We start from the raw sequence: 24,777 nt of genomic DNA, 5'->3' as shown, positions 1-24,777 counted from the left end.
AGCTAACGAATTTTTGCTGATTTTTTTTCAGCGGTAAACGAACCCACGATCGACTACGGTTTCCAAAGGTTACAAAAACTCGTTCCGCGGCATCCGGGTGACCCCGAGAAACTTCCCAAAGAAATAGTATTAAAACGGGCAGCGGATCTAGCAGAAGCCATTTATAGTATGCCCAAGGGCGGAAATATGGGGATCACGGGGGCACCCAGAAGTCCCGGTTCGGTACATGCTCCTGCGCCTCCTACATCCAGTTCAGCAACGGTTTTCAACTCGTATACAGGACAGCTCGCGGTGACGGTGCAGGAAAACGGTAGCGCGGCGAAATGGACAGACGGTATGTACCTTCCCTTTCGAAATATTTTTCACAAACGCTTGTATCACCCTCCCTTCCTTCGCACATATAGATAAATAATTAATATAAAATTGATATCTTGGAATGTGTTTGATAAAGATTTGCATCACAATCAAGGCGAGGCAATTAAATTTGCTAGGCAACCTGTCACGACCTAAGCGATCAAATACTGACAAGTTCGTCTGACGGGCAGGTTTCTATTTCTAGACGGTAGTTCCGTGACGACAGGAGCTGCTGCCGATGGAGGAGGCGGTGGCGGCGGTGGCGGCGGCGGCGGCGGTGGCAGCGTCGGAGCCAATGTCGGTAGTAGCACCGACGCCTATAGACAAAGCAGTAGTGCCAGTCCACGTGGCGTTGTAACTGGCGGTGGTTATTGCGGTAGTTCAGCCAGCACACCACATAGTCACAGTACCAATGGAAGTTACTCTGTCGCCAATCCGTACACCGGCAGTCCGACTCTCTACACTTCGCGTAAGTCTCTTATTTTTTTCCTTTTCATGGAGACAATCTTACGCGAAATTGCGGCGATATCTACAAAATTTGAGTTGTACTGAGATATTCAATTTTATAAAGTCACTTCCCCACCCCCCACCCCCCTCCCGTCTGAAATGTAATTCACGTATTATAAGATCGATTAAGATGGAAATAACTGTGGATTGAAACAATGAAAAACCTGCTGCAAATGTTTAATGATCCAGATTTTTGTCAAAAATTCAACATTTATAAAATTAATATTTTTGTATAACATATGATATGTAAATGATGATCATTTTTTATTTATATTTTTTTCAATTTTGTTCACAATTATATAACGTGTAACCATGTTATATAATTATGAGGGAATATAATTAACAGATTAAATTACCGTATTAAATATAAAAAGATTTTTTGTCAGCATCGATATTCTCGGCACAACTCAAAGAGAACCTAACGCCACGTCCACGTATCCAGCACGCATGCTCTTCTTCTATTTTTAGCGTTACTTTTCAATGCATGCATTTATGATTTTCCCTTATGTGGAAATTTCGTTTTAGCGCACGAACAATACGGCATATTCTATACATCCGGGGACGGGAGTGCGTTCGCCCCCGTAGTACGACCACCGACCACCTCAGTCCCACCGCACTGGTCCACACCGCACCACCTCACCGCCACAGCCGCCCAGTAACCGCTAACCGTCCACCATCACCACCAACACCACCATCATTACAACCATCACCTTATGCACTGCGATTAAAGAATTATGAGAGACGACATTTGAGAATGTATGTAAGCTCACTTACGTCGCGATAATGTTGTATTGACTTAATTACAGAAAACATTGGCGATTATTTCGTTAAGATTAAGTATCAGCTTTCTTTCTTATTACTTTTTCACTCTATTGTACTATGAAGCTTTTTATAATTAATTAAAAATATGTTTTATAATTGATTTTTATTTTTTTTTTTTTTTTTCAAAATTATATTAAAAATAAATACGTTTTATAACAAGAAAAAATAATTTTGTTGGAATAAAATTGTAATGAAATATACATATACATATGCACATCTACATATTTCTGATATTCTTTATCTGTTATCCGATCATATTTATTCATATGTTATCGGAAATTCCATGAATCTTCACCAATATAAAATATATACATATATACTTAGCTTGACAATTTTAAAAGTTTCAAGTAAAAATATAAAATATAAAATAAACGAATTCATACACAAAAAAGTAATCTCGAAAAAAAGAAGAGAACGAGCGCAAACTTCTCAATTATCTCAAATTTTATTTATAAAACAAGCAATTATTTCTCGCATGAATACCTTATCATCAATTCATAAACATTCTCTTTTTACAATTTTATTCAAACAATTTTATTATTATAAATATAAAATTATTATGCGCTTTTCGCCGCTTATTTTTTATCTATTGGTTGTGCTATTGCATTTAAGCAATAATGCATTACTAATGTATAACTGACAGTGGGTATGTTGCAGGACTAGGAGAAGTGGTTGGATCACCTTTCAACATGAATCCGTTTATGTTGCCCACATGCAACCAGGGATATTCAGCCGCTGCCAGTCCGTTGCTTTCATCAAACGGCAAATAGTGTTACGAGATGTAAGCTCCGACGAAAATGTCACGAATTGCTACCTTCGCGGAGACATTGTACGCGAGCTAATAAATTAGTACGTGCGATCGCGTCTAGATAATTATTCAGATATCTGTATAAACTATATCTGTATAATTTCTGCATCGACGCCCATACATTGTCTTCGCAAATCGAATTATACATTTGTGCGCGAATTTTATTCTCTTTTTTACTTCTATTGTGATAAAAAGAGAAAAAAAGCCGCATACACGTTTCCATCGTCATTTTCGTCGGAGTTGAAGTCAACAAGTTCGTAATTATGCAAATCAGTGCAAAAATTTATAACAACTATCTTGCAGCGATTACTAATGATCGCACTAATTAAGAAACAATACATATCGAACAACGAGAAGGTGTCTTTTTATAAACGTAATAGCTCGATCATACGATGGCTCGAATAATCATTTTAAAGAAAAATATCTTTTTTTTGTTTTTCTTATAAATGTTCTAGCAATTTAGAGTTAAATGTTAAATATTTACATATAAAATTAATTCGATCGATATTAGAAAATATGCAAATTTGCGTTAGTTTTTTCTTCATTTTATATAATTACAGTTATCTGATTTTATTGTTACTACAACGATTCATTAATTATGATCTATTAATTTAAAAATGGTTTGGAAAACATTAATAGCGAAAGATATTTTTTTTCGATATCGGTTATATCATTATTATTATTATATAATGATATGTCTGTACTATATTTAATATTATTGACGAATATCTTTAATAATTGTATCTATTATAAAATATTTTAATTCTGTATTTTTTAAGCCAAATAGATTAAATGAATTATAAATGTAAGAGCCATTTGCATGACTCGAGTGAAAAAGCTGAGATGGTATCAAATGTTTTATATCAATCGAGCTATAAATTCTGATATAAAGATTGAAAAAAACTGACACCGCTCGACGGACATATCGCTTATCAATGAATAACAGATACCATAGTTTTAGAGAACATTTTCGACTTCAAAATTTTAACTTCCTACCCCTACGTTTAATAATTAATATATATCGCCTAGTTAACGTAACGTGTAACTTATAATTTGTAAAATATCTGTAAATATTGTTACAACATGTGTACAAAAAGAAAACTATTTCCAGGAATTCAACGAAATGACATTAACGTCATTCTCTAGAGTGAAAATTATTATACATAGATGTAAATAAACGTAGAGCATACGTAGCGCATCCATATTATTGTATCAGCTCCATCCAATTTTTTAACGTAATTCCGATCGCATCAATTTACGTCTTCATATCTATTTCGCAGACGAGCAATTGAATTTGTTGTAATCCGTTCCATAGTTTTCGCTTTAAAGTAAAAGCTAGAATGGCCGGTGTCTGGAAACGAAATCAGGCTGACGAAAACGTTAAAAAGTTGGATCGAACACGACCTGTATAAAAACGTATATAGTTGATTTTGATCGTTTGATAAGAGCCGGTCCGAAACAAAAAAAGAATCTCATACAACTCACGAAAGTATACGAAGCATATACATACCAGATTGAAATCCTCCCAGTTAGTCCCCAAAAGTTTTACAACAGTTTACGAGCGTAGTTCATATCGTTTGCGGAAATGTTAAAAATTATTATTATGAAGAGTTCCTTTTTGCATATCGACTTGGTATGTACTTTTCTTCTAAGAAGAGTGCATTCTTCGTCCCGGAGCTCCAACGCTCTGTGATCTTGTGATGTTGATTATATACATGTATATTGATTGTAACCTTAGTTCAATCGTCACGTCACGTCATCTTTTACGAGACGCGTTGTTCTTGTACGCACGCAAAGACACGACACGCACACTCGCGCGTATGGAGACACTCGTCTCTCTCGATGTATATTGAAATAAATTAAACTTACTTTTTGAGAACTAAAGATCTTGTGATAGAAAAGATTTTTTATTCTATATGTGTCATCCTTTGCCCACACATTATCCTTATCTTTAATAGTAGTCGTATTGAAATTATGATGTGATAAATGTTAAATTATAACTGCTTTCGATTTATAATATTGTTTTAAACTAGAAAGAACTTGTGTATGATTGTATAATTTCTATTATAAAAAAATTATAGATACTACATATATTTTTTTAAACATTATGTGTGTGTAAAAAGAATAAGTATTAAAATATATATATCCTTCTTTAAATTGTCGATTTATATTTAAATAAAAAATAGCAGACAACGTTAAAAATTTATTTACATTATTAAATTTACATAATTATAATTTTCTCATGTGTAACAAATGATAATTCTAATATATATCTGTCCGATATCAAATACATATCTCAGAGGAAAATTATTCAGTAAGATACGAATCTACACGACAAGAGAAAGTATGTTTTGCATAATATGTTAATCGTCAAACTCAGTTAGGAACCTATTTATTCTAGAAGAAAGCAAGCCAGAATCAACAAATAGCGAAACAGTATCTGGAGGACCACTCTGAAGCGATTAGTTCACATGGTGTCCCATTACCTCCTGCTGCCAAACGATGGCGTGTATGATGTACGCTATTGTGGGGCTGTTTGTGTTATTAGATTTAGATTGGCCAACACGTGGCAGTGGCAAGGGTGGCGCGTGCCGCATTGCAAACGTTACAACGTGGGTACAATACAAAATCGTTTTTCTTCAAATACTGGTTTCTTTGGCTTCCCATAGAAAGGTATCGATTTTCACTTGCACACGGCCAACACGCTGTTGCAATAACGCGCTAATTTTTCTGATATATAATTAATTGAAAAAAATACATATTTTGGGCATTAACTGTATATGTAAAATAAGAGTTTATTATTTAAAATGAAAAAAAGAATGAAATTTATTAAAATAATCTTTCTCTTTTTTAATTCTTACAAATATTTTACACATTTTCAGAGAAATGTTTGAGAAATAAAATAGAATAAAAAAATTAATCTCTATACATTATATAAAATGCGTTTATCTATAAATTTATAATATTTCTTTCTACAATTTTCACTTTTTTTTGTATTCTTGTTGTACATATATATGAAACTAATTTAATAAACAATATAAGAAATTCGCAAATTTTGCAGTTTTCTATTTTAATCCTTTTGTTCTTTCAGTCCCTAGCTTACATACATACATATATAGGCTTTTAACTCACCGCGATCTATCAGCTTAGTTTTTTGACACGTGCTGTCTCATATAAAACCTTATGCAATCTACCATAATCTAATTGGAATCTATGAAAAGAATACAAAATGTGCAGTTGTATGAAAAGAAAGAAGTCTATATTACAAAAAAATATATTATTATATCTTTAAAGCTTTCTATCTCTCTCTCTTTCTTTCTTAAATCTGCAGTATGATATTACGCAAGTTCAATTATTTTATTTTAAATTTTAAAATATTCATAAATAAGTTATCTACAAAAAATTATGCATAAAAAAATATAATTTTCTGGAAACTTTCATCTTTTACATTTCTTATTGTCAAATGTCTATGGTTTATCACAATATCACCATGTATTGTTATTATGATCATTATGTTATCGAGGCTGAGCTCAGGTTGCGTGTCAAAGGGGATGAACACCCAGGCTAACTGGGATAAGAGCAATCCTGTGATCCACCCCTGACAGTTCATCACGATAAGATCTACTCGTGCAACGAGTCGGCTCCATTCGTATTCTGTTTGCTTTCTGGATTCTACGACGTCGCAAGTCTATTGTACTCCCGATGTGACGTGAAAGAATATTACCATCTGCTTATTACCGATAATCTTTATTCAATAGTATCGAATTTCTCTGACCTTGTCAGAATAGCGATCTCGTCAACGAATGATACGTTTGAAGTGCATTTTGTTCGCTTTTCCAAGTGCAGTCTAATAAATGTTTTAGTTTGCATTTCTCTCTGATTCTTTTGCATAAAATCCATCAGCAACACATATTCAAATAAATTAATGGAAATCATTCCAAGAAATAAAAAATTGACATATTATACCAGAAATTTTTAAAAAAATTAAAACGCCACTTAAATGGTATTATATATATTGCATCAGTATTATAGATGATAATGAGCAATTAAAAATAAAATAAAATGTGTTAGAAATGATAAAATATATTGTAGACAAGAACTAAGGATTTGAAGAGTATAAAAAATATACTATTGAATAATCTTATGAATAATCTTACAAAAAGCTTTTCAAGCATATAATTAAATGAAATTTGTTATTGATTAATGTTATCAATCTTGAAATTGTTATTAAAATTGTTATATTATAAAGTAAATGTTTTTCAATATTTATATTAAAATAATATTTTAATAATATAATAATAATAATTAATAACTAAAATAAAAATGAAATAAGATAATAAAACCATACCTAAAAATATTGTAATACTGAATACATGAAAGAAAAAATACAAAAAAGGCTGATTATCTAAAAATCTCTAAAATAGAAATTATGTATTAATGATTTAATTAGTAAAAAATAATATTATAATAATATTAATAATATAATATTAATAATTAATACATTAGTTATTACTAATATAATATTAATTTATAACATATTATAATATGAATTAAAATAATTTTAGATTAAATTGCATAACAAAGTGCAACAATTTAATTTATCAATTTATGCATTGTAAAAATCCAAATTCATTATAAAAATAGTACGCGCTATATGCCAATTTTATTAAAAGATAAGAAAAATATAACAGTGTTTTAACTGTATAATTATATATTATTAGAAAAAAATTGTTATATTAAATACTTTATAATAAATACTTTATCAAATGACACTTAATATATACACGTAACATATATATTACACATCATTATAATACCATGTGGAAGATTAACTCACACATCAAGCTAGGTTGGCCGAGCGGTCTAAGGCGCCAGACTTAAGTTCTGGTTCCCATCTGGGAGCGTGGGTTCGAACCCCACACCTGGCAAATTTTTTTTTATAAAACATTTTAATAAAACGCTAAATAAATAAACCTATTATCGTACTTTGTTATAAAACATTACAATTAAGTCGTAAAACATAATTAAATCATTAAACACAATTGCCATTTAAAATTTTCAGATGTTTAACATTTTTTATTTGTATTTGAAATCTTACCATATTTTCTCATTTGTCAATATGTTTTTAACAAATTAAAGTTATATAATATTAATAACGTAAAATATCAATTTTTAACATTTTCTTAAAATATATTTTTTTTAAATATTTAATTCTTATAATACATATATATTTTTTACATTTTTTGTTTCATATACAGAGTTATTTTACAATTTGAAGATATTTATAATATATCTTATAATGCATTATAAGTGGTAAATAAAAATAGTAATAAAAAGAATTAAATATACTGAAAATAACATATAGTACCATCTATCTTACAATTAGAGATACAACATCAGTAGAAATTGTTCACATCGGCAATGTAGACATCTGTATGCTTTTATCTCTTGTCAGAGAGAAATCTGAAAGAGTCAGGCCGCCGTTTTTCATACGACGCTTTTTCCTTGCAGTAAGCTAGCGCCAACTGGATTTTAGAAAGAACGAAACTATATAGCCAAATCTATTTTTCGCCATGGTAAAACAACCAGTTGGTTCATGTCTATGTTAGATCTATAATTATGATTTTGAAAAGTACGGAAATTATTGTGGGTTTATTAGTTTATTTCATTATATATTATTTTAACTGCGCGTAATTCATTTTAATACATGTTATGGATAACAACAAATATATATACTATTTAAAAATTATTAAAATTTTTTAATGTATACATTAAACATATATATATATATATATATATATATATGTTTAATGTATACATATATATATATATATATATATATATACAGGTATATAATATAAACTTAATATTTATATTATATGCATATATGTCATTATTCAAATAATTTTTTACAAAATTATTAAAATTATGTTATGCATATATACGCGCACATAAAGAATATTATTCTCACAAAAGACATAAAGAGAGAGAGAGAGGGAGAGAGAGAGAGAGAGAGAGAGAGAGAAAGAAATATCCAAATGTGTTCAATGTAAAATTTATTAGAAATTGTTAGATCAAATGTAGCTGGTAATCTATCGTGACCAAAAGGATCATTTATCGATTACGTTTTTCTCAAATAAGAGAACTGGGAATTTTAATAAATTTTAATTTGTCTTATTGTATGTTCTTTCAATTTCGTATAATTTACACAACAGATTTTTTTTACAATAGATACACAATAAATATAATATTATACATATAATATACAATATAATATATACATATAATATGCATATTATTTACATATAATAAATACAATAAATACAATGTTATACATATAACATTATGAGATTTAAATGTATCTTACATATTAATATCTTACATAATCTTAAAAATATAATATACCATATTTATTATAATCTTATACAATATAATATGCAATATATACAATAAATACAATATTATACATATAATCTAATCCAATTTAAATGTATCTTATACAATAAAGTTACATTTTTCATAATTAAATTAAATTTTATTATAAATATAATAAATAAAACTTAATTTTTACCTTTAATAATCTTTTTTATTATTCTTTTCTCTATCTTCTTTTATATTTATATTTAAATTATTTAAATTATTATTTTTTATATATAAATTATTTTTTATTTTCCTAAAAAATATTACATTTTTGTATTTTTTCCCTAAAAATAAATTTAATTTTATGGTAATAAATATAAATTTAATTTTAATTAATTATTTAAATCTATATTTAAATTTACTTTAAATTTTATTTGCTCCTTTAATATCCTAATATCTCTAACAGATCTCACTTTACTTACTAGCTATGTAAAAACCTGTGATAAAACCATTTCAGGGAATTCGCAATAACATGAGATTTGAGAATTCGCGATTATATATATGTATATCTTTTATGCATTTTGGCCAGTGTTGTTCACGTACTTTTTAAGCCAGTTGGACCTACCTTTGTTGCTCCTGGCCATATTCATTCTAACTCGATTTCTACGAGCCAGAGAGGAAGAAGATTAATTTCTTCTTACTATCGGTTAATTATTGTCCGCAAATAAAACGACTTATATTCGTACAATCGTAGGATATTACAATCGTTTTGTAGAGGTGTAAGTCATTCAAAAGTCACAAAAGACAAATGTAATCATGTATAGACCGAAAAGATTCTTGATTTTTTTCGAAAATTTGGAATTGATAATTCTAAATATTAAGTAATATAATGATAAGTAAATATCCGATTCAGTATTCTTACATGTTAAGCATATCTGAAAAAAATGCTTTTTGAGGATTTCTCTCTTAAACTAACAATAAGATTTTTTTGACGTTTATTTTAAAGGAAGATATAAAGATAAATAAAATATTTTTAAAGTAAGAATATAATTTATTCGGTATATATATATATATATATATATATGTAAAATAGATTAGCATGCATGTTGATCCCTTTGTAGGCAGGTTATTAAACATCTGTATCTTTAAAACTGTTTTATAAAACTCATATCTATACATATATATAATTAAAATAAATATTTCATGTATGTTCTTCCATAAAATTGGAATAAATATCATATATTTTTATTTTTAAATATTTTTTCTTTTTTTTCAATTTTTATACATATATGAATAATATATCTGTTTTAACAAAAGTTAAAAAAAGTGAATAAAAAATATAATATAAAATTTTATCTTGGAATGTAATAAAGATACAAAAAACAACTTCTTTGTGATTTAAAATTGATCCAGAGTTTGCTATGCAGGCGGCTATCCTGCCGTCCAAGGAATAAAGCAACGGATTTATCTATCTACAATCTACATCTCCATCTACAAATCTCTACATAAATCCATTGCTTTAAAATAAAATAATTTTTTTGTCACTCACCAACACTGATGAGCAACAGCGGAGTTGTTATATTGAAGTTACGTTGTCTGTAACATACAAATATAAAGTCCAATTATAGCAGCGTTTAAATTAATTAATATTCAATAATTTATTATTGTACTCATCACATTTTATATTTTTTTAAATTGAAACTTTTATAAAATTTATGTAAAAGTAATTATCTCTGAGTTTCTCTTGTTTAATGATTCAAATAAATAAAGCGAATTAATTTGTATAAAGTATTTATAATAATTAATATACAAATAATATTTACCCTAGGGTTGCTCCGCCGGTGCAGGATGCCTCTCCGAGGCCTCCTCCTCCTCTCAGTGTTGTCAGGAACTATTGTTTTATACGCGCGATATACTTTTTTTAATTTGTTTAAATCGCACAAAAGTAAAATAGCGTAATATTTTAAACCGTACAAAAGTAAAAACGCACAACAGTTTGAACGGCACTCCCGCATTTTTACGCGCGATACTTTGACGGCACTCCCGAATTTCGGAACGATCAAAAATCCCATTTTATCACGAGCGAGAATCATACTTGGAGCCAACAAGTCAGACACGACCAAACTCCGAGCAAGAGTTAAGTCCGAAGCAGAAGAAGACGAAAGATCGAGAGAATCGATCGCGAATGAGGTTCGCCCGATTCTCGTTCGTACAGGTCCGCATCTCAGGCCGATTCAAACTCATTAGGCAAGATTTAGGATGAGTATATGTGTCTATCATACAGACGGTCCACATGATACGTCATAGGGCTGGTAGACGGATCAAGACGAACACCCATTTTCATGAATGTTCAACAATCTGAACATTTATCAAATGGATCGGACCTCTTTACCGAACGTAAATCATGACCTAAATCCTCCAGTCAACGTCCTGAATGCGATACGTATTGCTAGTAGACGGTGCAAGAAAAGGGGCCCATCAACGATTTATTCCAACAATCGACCGACCTTTAATCGATTAGGACCAAAAGCTGTTGTCAAAGCAGATCATGCTCTTAACAATCGATTATCGAGCGTTAGCTCGATATTAACCCCGCGTTCATATATCTCTCTATATTGAACCATACGTCCTACGCGACCGGCATTCACCTCAGCCGCGATTCTGAGGCGTATAAACGTTGTTGCCCAGTAAGAAATGACGATTGAAAAAACGCCAAATAAATGCCGATAAACGACACCGATTCGACATCTTCTTCAATCAATCATTTTCCACTGGAAAGCAACGCTGAGAGAATCCCATTTAGTCGGCAGCAAATACGATTCTCGACAACAATTTCGTGATCGAAATCAGGATATTATATGAATGAAAACGCGACCGCGATCGCGATTACGAGACGGAGTCGCGATGAATGTAAATAATAGCGCGCTATATGTCACCAAGGCCGAATACCATGTTATTATTTTATTTACCTATGTTCGAAATTATTTAAATGTATTTTAACACGTTAAGATTTATCGCGTAGTATTGTATTATTGTCGCAAGAAACGTTGACGGCACACTCGACCTCGAGGTGACCGAACGCGAACGCGAGACGCACGTGCCAGCGCCGGCGCCAGAGTAAGAACACGTGCGCACATTGACACTACGCCCGCCGGACTCGGAATGAATGGCTCACGGCTCACGACACTGCTGATATCTCTCCCCTCTCTTACTACGCAACGCATGACGTTAAGGAGATGGGAAATGTGCTGTCTCTTTCTCTCTCTCCGCGCAAAAAAATACGCACTATACTACATAATAAAACTTGACGCGGTAAAATATGTACATCAAGATTCTGAAATATATAAAATTCTTTAACTAAAATGATATTATTCGATATATTTAATGCGCTTTAAAGCGTGAACGCGACTACGAAATATAACGCGTAAAGTACTTTAATCAAAACAATCTTATGACTTGCTGTGTACGAATTGTATAATGATTCTATTTCCTCTAATTACATTACGTTATAATGAACATACATTATAACGAAAATTATATCAATAATGTTTAATCATTATTTCTGAAAAATAGAAATCTCTATTATGGATACACGCATATATGCACACACGCATTATTAGACATAACTAAATGTACATTAAAATACGTTAATAGTAAAAAATATATAGAAAAAATTTACTGTGTATAGATACAATTACAGATTATAACTCTATACTATTATAAAAATTTGTCATGTTATATTAAATAAATATTCTCTCTCAATGTAATTGCAATTTAATTATTCCTATATATTATTGTCTTTTTCTCTTTTATCAGAAAAAGAGAAAGAGAGAAAAAGAGAGAGAGAGAGAGGAAGAAAGAGAGAAAAGAACAGATATTCTACTTTACTTTATTTTTAAAACATTAATTTATTAAATACTTTAGTTTAATTACTTTAATTTAATATTTTAATATTTATTACAAAAATATTTTTATTATATATATATATATATATATATATATATATATATATATATATATATATATATATATATATATGTGTGTGTGTGTGTGTGTGCTTATTATAAATTTCTCTGGTTAATTTATTCAGTTAAAATATGAATTTTGATCTCAATTATTTAATTACTCTTATAAAAATTTATATTTATTTATATTTATTATATTTATTTCTTTTATTCTCAAATATTTTTTCATGATTCATGTAAATCACTTATTAATTACGTTATTAGTTATTATATAATTATCCATTATTATTAAAATTTATTTTATAAATTAAATAATTGACAATTGACAATTTAAAGATGTTTATAATATATAATAAGTGGTAAAATATAAAAACAACAATAAAATAAATTAAATAATGAAATTAACATATGATACCATCTATTTTAAAGGTACAATATCAGTAGAAACTGTTATACATCGGCAATATAGACATCTGTATGCTGTTAGCTCTTGTTACCTCTAGATATTTCAGATATTCTCTTCAGACGAACTCCCTCGAGTTTCCTCAGCCTGAATAGACAGTTAATTCGTACAGTACTAGATGTCAGTTGCCACTATTTCCAATTATAAATTTATATTGATTATATCATAATTATTAAATTTCTATTAATTATTTTTCTCTATTTAAACAAAATATATTTAATTAATAAATGCATAAAGTTTGATATATATGCACTTAATAAATATAAAAAAAATTTCATTACAAATCATTATTTTGTTTTCACAGTTCGACATTTTGTTTCGTCAATTTTTTCTTTTAACAAAACAAATATAAATTAATATAAGGTTTAAATGACCAACTGTGAGAAATAGTAAAATAGAAAAAATTGATACATATATGTATTTTTATAAATACATTAATGTACATATTCTGAAGAAAAAAAAATTGAAATGACAATTCTATTTTCAGTGTGTGGTATGTACCTATATTACATCTGCTAATAAATTGTCGCAATGTATTAAATCTACTTAATTTATTAATTAACTCTTTAACCAATTAATGTTAATCCTTTTTCTGTACTGGTGAATTATTTTTATCCGTGATTTATCTAATAGCATCAATTTCTCGAAAACGAATGATCGTAAAACAATATAGTTAAACAAATTATTTTTCAAATGTATTAATCTAATCTTTATCTAGAAGGATCAAAGAATAAGGTATATACATTTTTTTAGATTTTTTAAAACACTTTTATATATTAATAAATGCATCGTAAATGCGCTGATCTACCTGTACAGTTCAGAGTTAAGAGTATCAAAATTAACAATACGGAGTAAGGATTAAAAATATCCATATTACATGATTGTTTAATAATTTTCTGCTCATGATATACAAAAATCATGCAAGTGTTTAAGAAAATAAAAGATTATTTAATAATAATGTGTTCATTTGTAGCAATCATTAATATATAATTAAGCCTTCAATTATGTAATTAATTCTTTAACATTACACAGTGATACATGTATGTATCAGATCAAGGAAGAATATTCAAATATAAAAGAGAGACAAAAATATCTGTCTGGCTTCTTTAAACAAATTAATTTAATCAAATTTCAAACAAATTAATAATGCGTTATATAAAGATATAATCAAAGATTAAGTAAGACAGTAAGAAATTCTTCGTATGAAAAAATTAGATGCCTCTTGTTTTCAACAGGATAGTCTCATACACATTGCATACTTAACATTTTTACATCTTATTTTTTAATTTGATAAATGTATATTCTTTTATAAACATTTACAAGTCGTATTACAAATTTAATGCACACAAACACACATACACACAAAGTTAAAATAATTAAAGGCTTAATTATAAAGAATTTAATTATGAAGTATTTTATATTTAATTTTTTTTATTTTTATTAATTAATTTATACAAATTGAATCATTTATAGTTAATTATTTTGATCAGAAAATTATTTTAATATTTCATAGAACATTTGCTCGCATTGCTCGTGAATGAACGCATTTTCTCTGTAAATTATCTCGTCAAGGATGTTATTACTTATAGATGCGGTGACAATCGAGAACGCTTTAATAACATTTCTACATTATTCGGCGATCAAATTTTGAAAGATCATTAAACGAAACAACGTAAAGTGGTCGTAAAACCGCCTTGGTCGAAGTTTCCGCGTCTCTTTCGAGCGGCCTCGCGTGTCAAGCGAGACGCGACACGACACCGACGAAGCAGCGAATACGGCGACGAGCATTGGCCGTAAAGGAGCATGCTCTTACATTAGAAAACGATGAAACTCAGGTATAATATTATCGTGCGAGGCATCGGCCGCGCCGCAGTCATAAAATCACCATACGTACGGTGGAATAATCGCGGGGATCCGCGTCAATGATCTCGCGTTTTGGGGATTGCTGGCGGGAAATACGACGAGGAATCGCGAGGGATATTAACGAGAGAAAGGAAACTGGTGCGCGTTGTAAATACTCGACGTAAGTATATCCAAGCTCACCGGCGCGGCACCGGGCTGGAATCCGCGCTAATTTGGTTTTACGTTACAAAGTGATTATATGTATCCCGATGCGGGAACGGGGTAACGCAACACGGACACGGTCGGCACCTTAATCCGAAACAAAGCATCCGTTTCGACGAGAAAGAGAAAGAGAGAAAGAGAGAGAGAGAGAGAGAGAACGTACATAGGTGTGCAACCGTGTGTGGGACCGCACACATTGTCCGTTCTTCCGCGCGATTGCGATGGAACGTTCCGGGCTAAAGATCAGAGGGATATGGTATAATTATGTCGAACCACTTACGCGTGACCTCTTCGACTACCTTGAATCAGAAATCGATTACTCTCGCTCTTCTCTGAATTTCAGAATCTCCTAAAAGCGCGCCTCTCCAACGGTAAATCTCGTGGATGTGGGAGTATTTTTCTGCTCGGACGGAAACGAGATAAAATAATTGAAGAATCGATAATCGACGGCTCTTTTGATGTGAAATATATAAAGAAACCGTTATATAATCTAGAATTCATTTCTACGTGTCAACTCGATCATAAGAAATTTTGCCATTTTTGCCAAGAAATTGTCAATAAAAAAGAGAACCTTTTTTTAAATAAATTGTAAACGCGCTAATTGCTCCTTTCGTATTTACAAAAGATTTAATATCCTAATTTAAAGATCTGATTACTTTATAAAGTATTATAGAAATAATTTTGTACATTATTCTTGCTTTTTTCACGTATAATCTATTTTGCTGAATTACGTCTCTTTGTAAGTAACTATACATCATATGCCATCAATATAAAAAAATTCATAGACTTACGAGTCCGAATATACATATTACGCACTTTGTTCCTATGGCTATTATATATACGTGAGCCGGAATGAAAATAATGTATGAATACGGTGGAATTCCAATAATAACTTACAATACGGAGAAACCTCTCCTCGCACGCGAATAGCAGGTAATGACGGACTTAACGAGTACGGTATAGATTCTGCGTAGGTAGATATATACGACGTAAAGAGGTTCAGGGTTCGAGGTTCAAGTGCCCGTATATATATATGTATATATGCATGTATGTTTCACGTGCGTCGCGTCGTCGAGGTGTAGGTCGACGTGAATTCCGAGTACTTCACGCACGCGTCTAATGGTACGTTCAAACACAACGGTAAATTAGCGCCGGCATGACTCCATCTCGAAGGGCAAACTCCCACATTAATCGACCATCTTCCTGACGGCAGGTCTCAAATGGCTCGTAAGCCGCTTTACGACGTAATCCGAAATTGTGTTGCTATCACCGATTAAAATTGAGATTGCCGCTATTGCAACCATGATAAAATCCGCAATGGAATTTATAATACGTCCTCGTGGCTTCCTATTGCGGGAGAAGCATCGACTTTAAAATTCCATATATACTTCCTCTAACTTCCTGTAAATTCATGATGTGTATCCAGCGTGCATGCATTAAAGTGAGAAATGCTTCAACGATGTTACCGGCATTATAACATAAAACATTCCTTCGATAAAAGGTGTTACTAACTAAAATCAATATACACCGATGTGCCGCCGTATGACTTATGGATTCTAATCAATAAGACTCACGCAATAGAATATTTACAGATAGATTACTACGTGTTGATAACCATTTCGCAATAACTCATATACCCATACGACGTGCACGACAATGTTGATCAACTCAACGATTTTATGATCACGAATATATCAAACAATAATACTTATTTTTTATATCAAAAAATATATACGCGTGTGTTTTTTTTTTTTATTTTAATATAAAATAAAATAAAATAGAAGGTATATTTTCTTGATATCACAATTATGTATTTTATGTAAAATACAATAGCTTGCGTAAAATAATGTTTCTGTGAAATAATGTCACACGAAACATTTATGATGCTGCATTCCATCTGCTATAAGATGAATCTCGTTATACCGAATTTGGTAACGACCACCTTCGAAGTGGCACGACGCCACTTTCGTTTGCGTTTGACACTGTACGCTGAGTCTACCACCGAGTCGTCCCTCAAAGATTCGTCTAATGGAGAAACCCGTATGACAAGTATGTGTGTGTGTGTGTGTGTGTGTGTGTGTGTAAAACATACACAAGCTGTAGCTCATCATCGGTAAAGTCTCATTTAATATCCATCTCTCTTTACACATAACTCTGTTTTGTTTTCAAATGAAAATTTTGCTTGATTAAATTGCATATTTGCATCGAAAAATTGAAATTAAAATTGTAATAAAAGATCACATATATTTCTCACGATTTTGCACGCTTCTCTTGGCATAGGATCGCGAGAACGCGATGCCGCCTGCTGTAAAATAACGTCGAAGCGATAAAATACACACGTACGACACATGTGCTGCGAGATATTGTGTACATGCGTGGGAAGGCGGCGTCGCAGGTAGAATTGGAACATATTGATACATCGAGAGTCAAGACAAGATCGTGGCTTTGATTCGCCCCGATGTACCATACGCTCGTGCCTATTAATACTGCAATCGGTGCGTTATCGTCTCATAAATACGGTTGCGGATACGAAAAATTACGCGTCCCCGCGGGCTTGACGTGAAGCGTTAAATCAATTCCTCCCCTCTATTTTCCTGCTGTTGTAAAACTCATTGATGCAAATAGAGCGCATTTGTCACGGTCGTTAAGAAACGAATCGTTCCGTTCCATCACTATCGAGAAATCGTTCGCGTTGCCATCGAAATATTCATTGAATAATTTTCATCGATATATTGGACGATTGCTATTTCAAATATTGTATATATTCAGTTGTATTGCAATTATTTTAATTTTACACCTTTCCATGTTGATGAATACATCGTACGATGGATACACCATACGTATGCATATCTCGTTGCGAGTAAACATTACATAATATACTACTTGAAGTCGACTAAGTGAAATGTAACAGCAACTGTTGTCGCAATAATGTCGCAAAAAGGAATGAATGTACGACGATTGTGGCAAGTTTTTATCATTGCGATCGTCGAGCGAACATAACACCGTAGGCCGTGTTTCTCTTTACAGGGAATGCAAGAGTCATGTGGGTTTCGAGAAAACAAGCGAAATAATTGGACCCTAAGATTCGGCGGAACGCGCGAAGACATATGTGACATCGTTGCTGTTTTTCTTTCAGGAGAATGCAAAGCTTTGTGGGATCTCGAGCGCATATAAATTCTAAATTTAGCTTCAACTGCAACATTTCGATTAATCTCGATAATTTTTTTTTAAGTTTCTAACATTTTATATAATTAAATTATTTCTCTTGTAATGCTAATTGAAAAAAAAAAACGTATATTATAAATATTAACTGCCACAAAATCAACTTGCATTTAATTTTAACCGGATATTTATTTATTTTTATATATATTTGAAATTTTGACAATCATGTATAAATATCAAGATTAAGAAGACAAAAATGTTTATGCATATCGCGATACTGGACAGTGGCGTCATTGGGCAGTGATAAAGTTTTAAGACGCGGAAATAAAAAAATATGGGCCGCCCTTATAAGGCAGGATCTCACATACGCGCGTATTACAAGACGACCGAGAGTCGCAGGGGTAATTTATGACGCGGGACAAATTATGCCTCACCGAACCGGTAAGGAATTTGTGTGCTGCCGAAGGTACCAGTTGTAACTGCCCACAACGGGTGTTAATTGAAAGCCACGCTCCTAAACAATTATAAATATCTCCTTATTATTATAATCTACCGAGTTTATGTCCCACTTATAACGCGTACAAAATTAAAAAGGGAAGAAAGTGAAAAAGATGTGTATGTAAACAGTTCCTCTCAAGGTAGATTTGTTTCGAGATATATTAAGGATACAATATGACTATTTTTATTAAAATATCCAAATATCTCCGATAATACGTTTAACTATGCAGCTTGTAATTTCATTACGCGCTTAATCAACATTTAATGATTAAACTGAAATATATTTCGTAAATATTAAAAACAGAAAGTAGTTTAATTAAAGTTAATTAATATCGTTAATTATAATGGTTTTATTAAATTATATTTCCCGATACCTATGGAGCGTCTCACACTACTACTTTACTGTTCTGGTAGTGTGGACGACTTGAATGACAACACGCTGAGTGTCTATGACAACAATAAGATATTATCCGCTGTAAAGATCAAATACCATACATTATAGTTAATTTGTAGTAGCTCCAAAATATTTAACATTTTATACATTATTTTATAATATAAATTAACATTAAATATTCTGTATCTTATTGTATTTCAAATGTGATCGAATTTTATTTTGATCAAGAAATTATGTGCCTAATTAATTTAGTACTAGTATTTTAGGCTCTACTAAATTTTTAATTTCCGAAAAGAATAATTTTATTTGACGTTAAAGAATCAAAATTTTTTCTTGTAATTTTGACAAATCAGTATAATAAAATTTAATTACCGCGAATAACATGACAATTTATTTTTTTCTTTATTTTATTAAAATCACGCAAATTTTTCTCGATAATTTCTGCAACGATTCGCCTACTACATTACTACAACCAATTTCAGATATTCCCAGCACGGAACTAGCGAACAGATGCGATTATTCATTTTTCTTCCCTACCGCGGCAATACCTCTTCCTTCTTGAATAATGTGCATATCTTACCACTGCGGTTTATTACAGCGAAAGCCATTACCGCTGTCATTGCGTGCTCGCACTGTGTGCTTGAGAAGAGTGTCTTTATTAAACGCGTAGCATGTACGTAGCACCTATGCACGTAATTTTATACTTGACTGATATTTTAAATAATAATCTAATAAATTATATTTTAACCACTGCTAAATATTTTCATAATATAGACATAACATGTTTCAATATTAAAAATATTTTCAAGGTTAAAATACTTTATTATAATATTATAATTATGCAAATATACAGTTATCTAAAATCTGCCCCCATAATGTAAAACATTTATAAAATATATCATATTTATCATACTGTCAACGATAAGAGACACACATGCTAAATAATCTCCAGAATATAATTCTATTTAAAGTACAATAATTTCTTCTAGTAACAACTTAATCGAAAATTAAAAAAAGATTACTTTAAATTGCATGCTTCGCCAATCGATGACCATCGGAGAAGACGAAGGGCCAAAGTATTTACATGCACATATATATATTTCGTGCGTGCGATCGTCCTCTCGAAACAGTCCAACCGCAGAGACCGTTTCGTCGGTTCCACTTCGTTCAGTGATTTGTAATTACTGTTACTAATACACGCCGGCAGTAGCTCTCATCCGAAACGGCAAGCCAATTACGGGAGGAAGGAAGGGGGGGGGGGCTTGAACGAAACGAAGACCCCGCTAACGTCGAGCTGCGCGCCCATGCAGACAGGCCCCAGGAGCTTTACGATCTTACACGGCGCCTAAGGTTAATCATCTGAATGTTTCTCTCGCTCTTACAGTCTCCCGGCTGAGGATCTTTCACCGAATGGATCCTCGATTCGTCTTCCTACCGATCGCTACTGTCTTTGCTGATTCAAAGACTAACGCAGAGATTGGACGCAACCTCTTTCCAGGGCGCCGGTTTTTCGGGTACCAGAAGCCCCAGGGCCCATGCGTGCTTCCCTCTCTTACATGGACTACCTCCTACGGTCCCAATCTCCTTTTCGTAAATCACAATCATCGGCGAAAAAATCGATTAGCGAACCGCGCACTCCCCGCTGCCGTGTTTACTAATCGTGCAACATGATACACATCGGTAATTGGGTATAAGAGCCGATATATAAATAATTAAAAATAAAAGTATATAAAAAATGTACAGTGCGCAGACGTTGCGAATATAGGATATTGCAACACATTTATAAAGTCGCCTTCTACGTTTAATGTATCACGAATTTAATATTGAAGGCTAGAATTTCTCTCGTTTCACTCGCCACATGAACCGACGATTCTTTAGGCGCGCATGTAAATTTATTTAGATTATAAAATATTATTTAGAATAGAGATTTTTTTATGCAATTCTTTCTGTGTTAAATCTCAAAATTATATTTTTTCGCACTTTTCCCTTAAAATCACAAAAGTAAACGAGCCCTTCCTAGCTCAAATTATTAAGTAAAATTTCGTATTCGAGTTATGTAAAACGTAAATGACGGACGTATTCGGCTTAATAGGGCGGCAAGCGAAAAAGACGTGTATTTCTCGGTTTCACCATGTGCCGCGGAACTTGTAATTTTCATGGGAGCGAGGTGCTAACTAACGTTCCAATAGGATCGACACCATTCCTTTTCCAAGCGTGCCGCGCTACGCGATTCCAGGAATAAAGCCCTGAATTCGTGATGCGCTGCCGCGTTCTATTGATCCCCGTCATCGCGATTGAGATGACAGGGCAGCGTGGCTGTTCCGGATTCGAAATCATCGGTTTCAATCTTGCGAGAGGGATCCGTGTTTCGAGCGTGGTGCGAGAAGTGGCGGGGAACGTGCAAATTGATTTGCGGTCAGTCATATGTCGATGCACGGCCCTGGCGCCACAGTTGGCATTCCAGCATTTCCGGAATGGCATACCGCCTCTCATCAGATCAAGCCTCGCATTAACGCGGCTCCATATTAACAGGAAAGGAGATTCAAGCACGGTCGATTGCCGATGCAATCTCGAGTGACACTCTGCGCATCGAACACTGCGAAACGATATAAATACAAACGCTTCGTTTAAGATTTATAAATAATACGATAAAAACATGGATATCGATTTATTATCACAATATTTTAGACATTATATTGGCTACGAATCTATGATTTCTAAATTACGATTTTGTTTCATTATCTTTAATTAATATGCATGCATACCTAAAACGCATTAATATTAATTTATATTATTTTATAATATTTTATATTTTATATTATACTATTTAAATTAATAATAAATAATCTTCTCTAAATGAAAATGTAAAAATAAAAAAATCTTTATTTGATTAACTAGATAATTTAATTATTAATAAACTTTGTCACAGCTTTCGCGAGAAAACGTAAGGCCTGAGCAGCCCGACTGCTAATTTTCTTGCTCATTGTACACCACCCATCGGGAAAATCATGTAAAGGATGGAATTTCCGGCTCGTCATAAAATTCCGCGACGATCTAACTAACTCCTGAGCGCGCGTAAAGCCACGGGTGGCATTGCGGTGTACCGTAAAGTCCCGTTTACACCCGAAACGCGAGTGGTCTTAAGCCAGGTCGAAATCATGTGTGGGAACCAGAACCGCGCGGCACAATGGCAGGCTTATTAAAATTCCTGGCTGTATTTTATGCGCGCGAGACGGTGGGCACCATCTCGCGAAGAGGCACGGTGAGCTGGAACGATGAGACGGAAAGAAACAGAGAGGGCCCTCGGTATAAAGGAAAAGGAAGGGAGACACAATTGGTAGGGGAATCGACGGGGTACGAGAGGGGGGGAAAGCCACGCGACTCTCGGAGCCCAGGCTTAATCTCGCCACATCTACACCTACGCTTACTAACCGACATGGGTATAGGTATACCACTGGACCACGAGCGCATTTCACTGCGACGACTTTGGGTTTCATCCTTTCGCCGGCCTCGTTCCTTCTCCTTCTTAGGCCGGTCTTGGACCGGATCCCAAAATTTTTCGCTTTAAGAGAGGTACGGAACGAATTGTATACTTTGTCAATGAAATATCACATGATCTCGTCAATTCTGTGCGACAGAAATAAAAGATGATATACATATAATGCATTCAAATGTGTGTGATATACATATGTATGATGTATATGTATAATGTTAATATTTTATACTGAATTTTGTTTACATATCGCTATTAAAGTCTGGAACAAGAAATAATCTAAGATTAATTTTAATTAAATATCTAATTGTATTATTTAAAAAAAAATTTTTTTCTCATCATGATAGATCTCGTAGAACTTTATTCGCTAGAATTCAACGACCAGCAATCTTTAAATTATTTCATGGTTACGATATCTAACGAACAATGAAAGGTAACGAGGAAAAATCTGCTACGCATTAACGCCCCTCCCAGTTATTGAGCAAATTGTGGAAATCCCCTTTCGGCTTATCGTACGACGCGCAACATCGTTGCGTCGTTGCACATGTTGCACCTATGCGAAATATTTACCGCCAGACTACCGCCGAACATTCTATAGTGCACCGCTAGAGGCGAGTGCGTTACCCTCGCACATTGCACGCTCTTATCGCGCGACGACCGCTTATCAAGCGCCAGTCTGGCCAGACTCCCTCCGCAGGTGAATGCAGATATGCAATCTACCTGTATTCGCGTCTCCGAGGAGAGTGCGCGCAACTTAGAAAGAGGACTCTTTCTATATGTCTCTCCTTCTGTGTGTCTCTTATCGCGAATTCCGGGCCGCCATGTCGTGCGCCCCACCATTACATCCGGAATGGTAATTGAATTCTCGGTACTCGTGGCAGCGACTATTCGTCTTACGTTAAAGAGCAAATTTGTTTCGTCAGCAGCGCATACACCACACACATACACATACGTTTCATTATCAGTGACAATTCCACAAAATGAAATAGACGAATTCACTAATCGACACGAGGAAAGTGCTGCCAGGTAGTATGAGATCAGCATATTTGTTGCAAAAAAATGTCATTACAATAAGGTTTTTCGATTTACATGTATATTATTTCATTGTACGTATAAAGTTAAAGATGGCAATACGGATAATAAATCGCTAGTGACTCTACATCACTACACAAATGTGCTAATTATCTTCACAAAAACAACTGTCGAATAATAATTAAATTTAGATGTTCCCAGTATTCGAAATGATGAGGCCATTACTAGAAACATCTCAAGATTGTTTTCTTGAAAAGCATAAGTCAAAAACTTATGTAGAAATATGCACCTGCTGCTGGCGCGGAGAATCTTTTCTATTCGCGAGAGGTCAAGAGCGTTGAATGGAATTCTTCTACGCGAAAGTTAATTCGAAGAACTCCGACATTTCTTCCTGTCCAAGGATCCTTGTCCAGTTGGCCGTCGGCCAGAAGCAAATTAACCTAACGAGGAAAAGAGAGGCAGTTTTCACCGGAAATCACGCGCAGACGAAAAAAAAAGACGAAGAAAGATGGAGATTTCTCTCGGCGAAAGAATCCGTTGCCAATGCACCTTCGATGCGTTCACACCCACGACCGGACGAGTGGACAAGCTGCTGGACCGGGCGACCTATACCGCTCTCCGGGAGGAGAGGAATCAAATTCAATGGGGAGCCATTGTTATTTATCTTCCTAGGCGTGTTCCGACCCCGGTCCAACGGCCCACGTGGCTGCGATTATTTATAAAATCGGTACCAAATAGGGCGCCGTGCTGGGCGTTAACGAGACCCGTGTCATGCCGTTGTGCAATCCGGAATGGAGAGCCGCTCTTCCACGAACAACACGTAAAAAGAACACGGCGCCTTGCTAATGACATCGA

At 33.1% G+C, this 24,777-nt stretch overlaps 1 protein-coding gene and 1 non-coding gene across 6 annotated transcripts in view; both read left to right on the top strand.

Annotated features, from left to right (window-relative positions):
* Positions 1-4,375, top strand: part of Kn (EBF transcription factor knot) — a 77,801-nt gene extending 73,426 nt beyond the window's left edge. For 2 of the 5 annotated variants that reach the window (XM_072903284.1, XM_072903285.1), the window contains 3 exons: positions 32-334; positions 560-823; positions 2,341-4,375. In XM_072903284.1, coding sequence (XP_072759385.1) covers positions 32-334; positions 560-823; positions 2,341-2,453 — 680 coding nt within the window. In that variant the 3' untranslated portion in view covers positions 2,454-4,375. Of the gene's footprint in view, positions 1-31; positions 335-559; positions 824-1,386; positions 1,740-2,326 lie in introns of those variants that run through there. The other 3 variants (XR_012047786.1, XR_012047787.1, XM_072903283.1) reach the window with 3 other exon arrangements.
* Positions 4,376-7,335: 2,960 nt separating this feature from the next.
* Positions 7,336-7,419, top strand: Trnal-uaa (transfer RNA leucine (anticodon UAA)). Its single transcript has one exon. It is a non-coding gene; the product is annotated as a tRNA-Leu (tRNA).
* Positions 7,420-24,777: the final 17,358 nt, after the last annotated feature.

Source organism: Anoplolepis gracilipes, chromosome 12, assembly GCF_047496725.1.
Source record: "Anoplolepis gracilipes chromosome 12, ASM4749672v1, whole genome shotgun sequence".
In the NCBI taxonomy this organism is placed as follows: domain Eukaryota; kingdom Metazoa; phylum Arthropoda; class Insecta; order Hymenoptera; family Formicidae; genus Anoplolepis; species Anoplolepis gracilipes.
The sequence above is the reverse complement of the archived record's forward strand: the minus strand, read 5'-3'. Positions and strand labels throughout refer to the sequence as shown.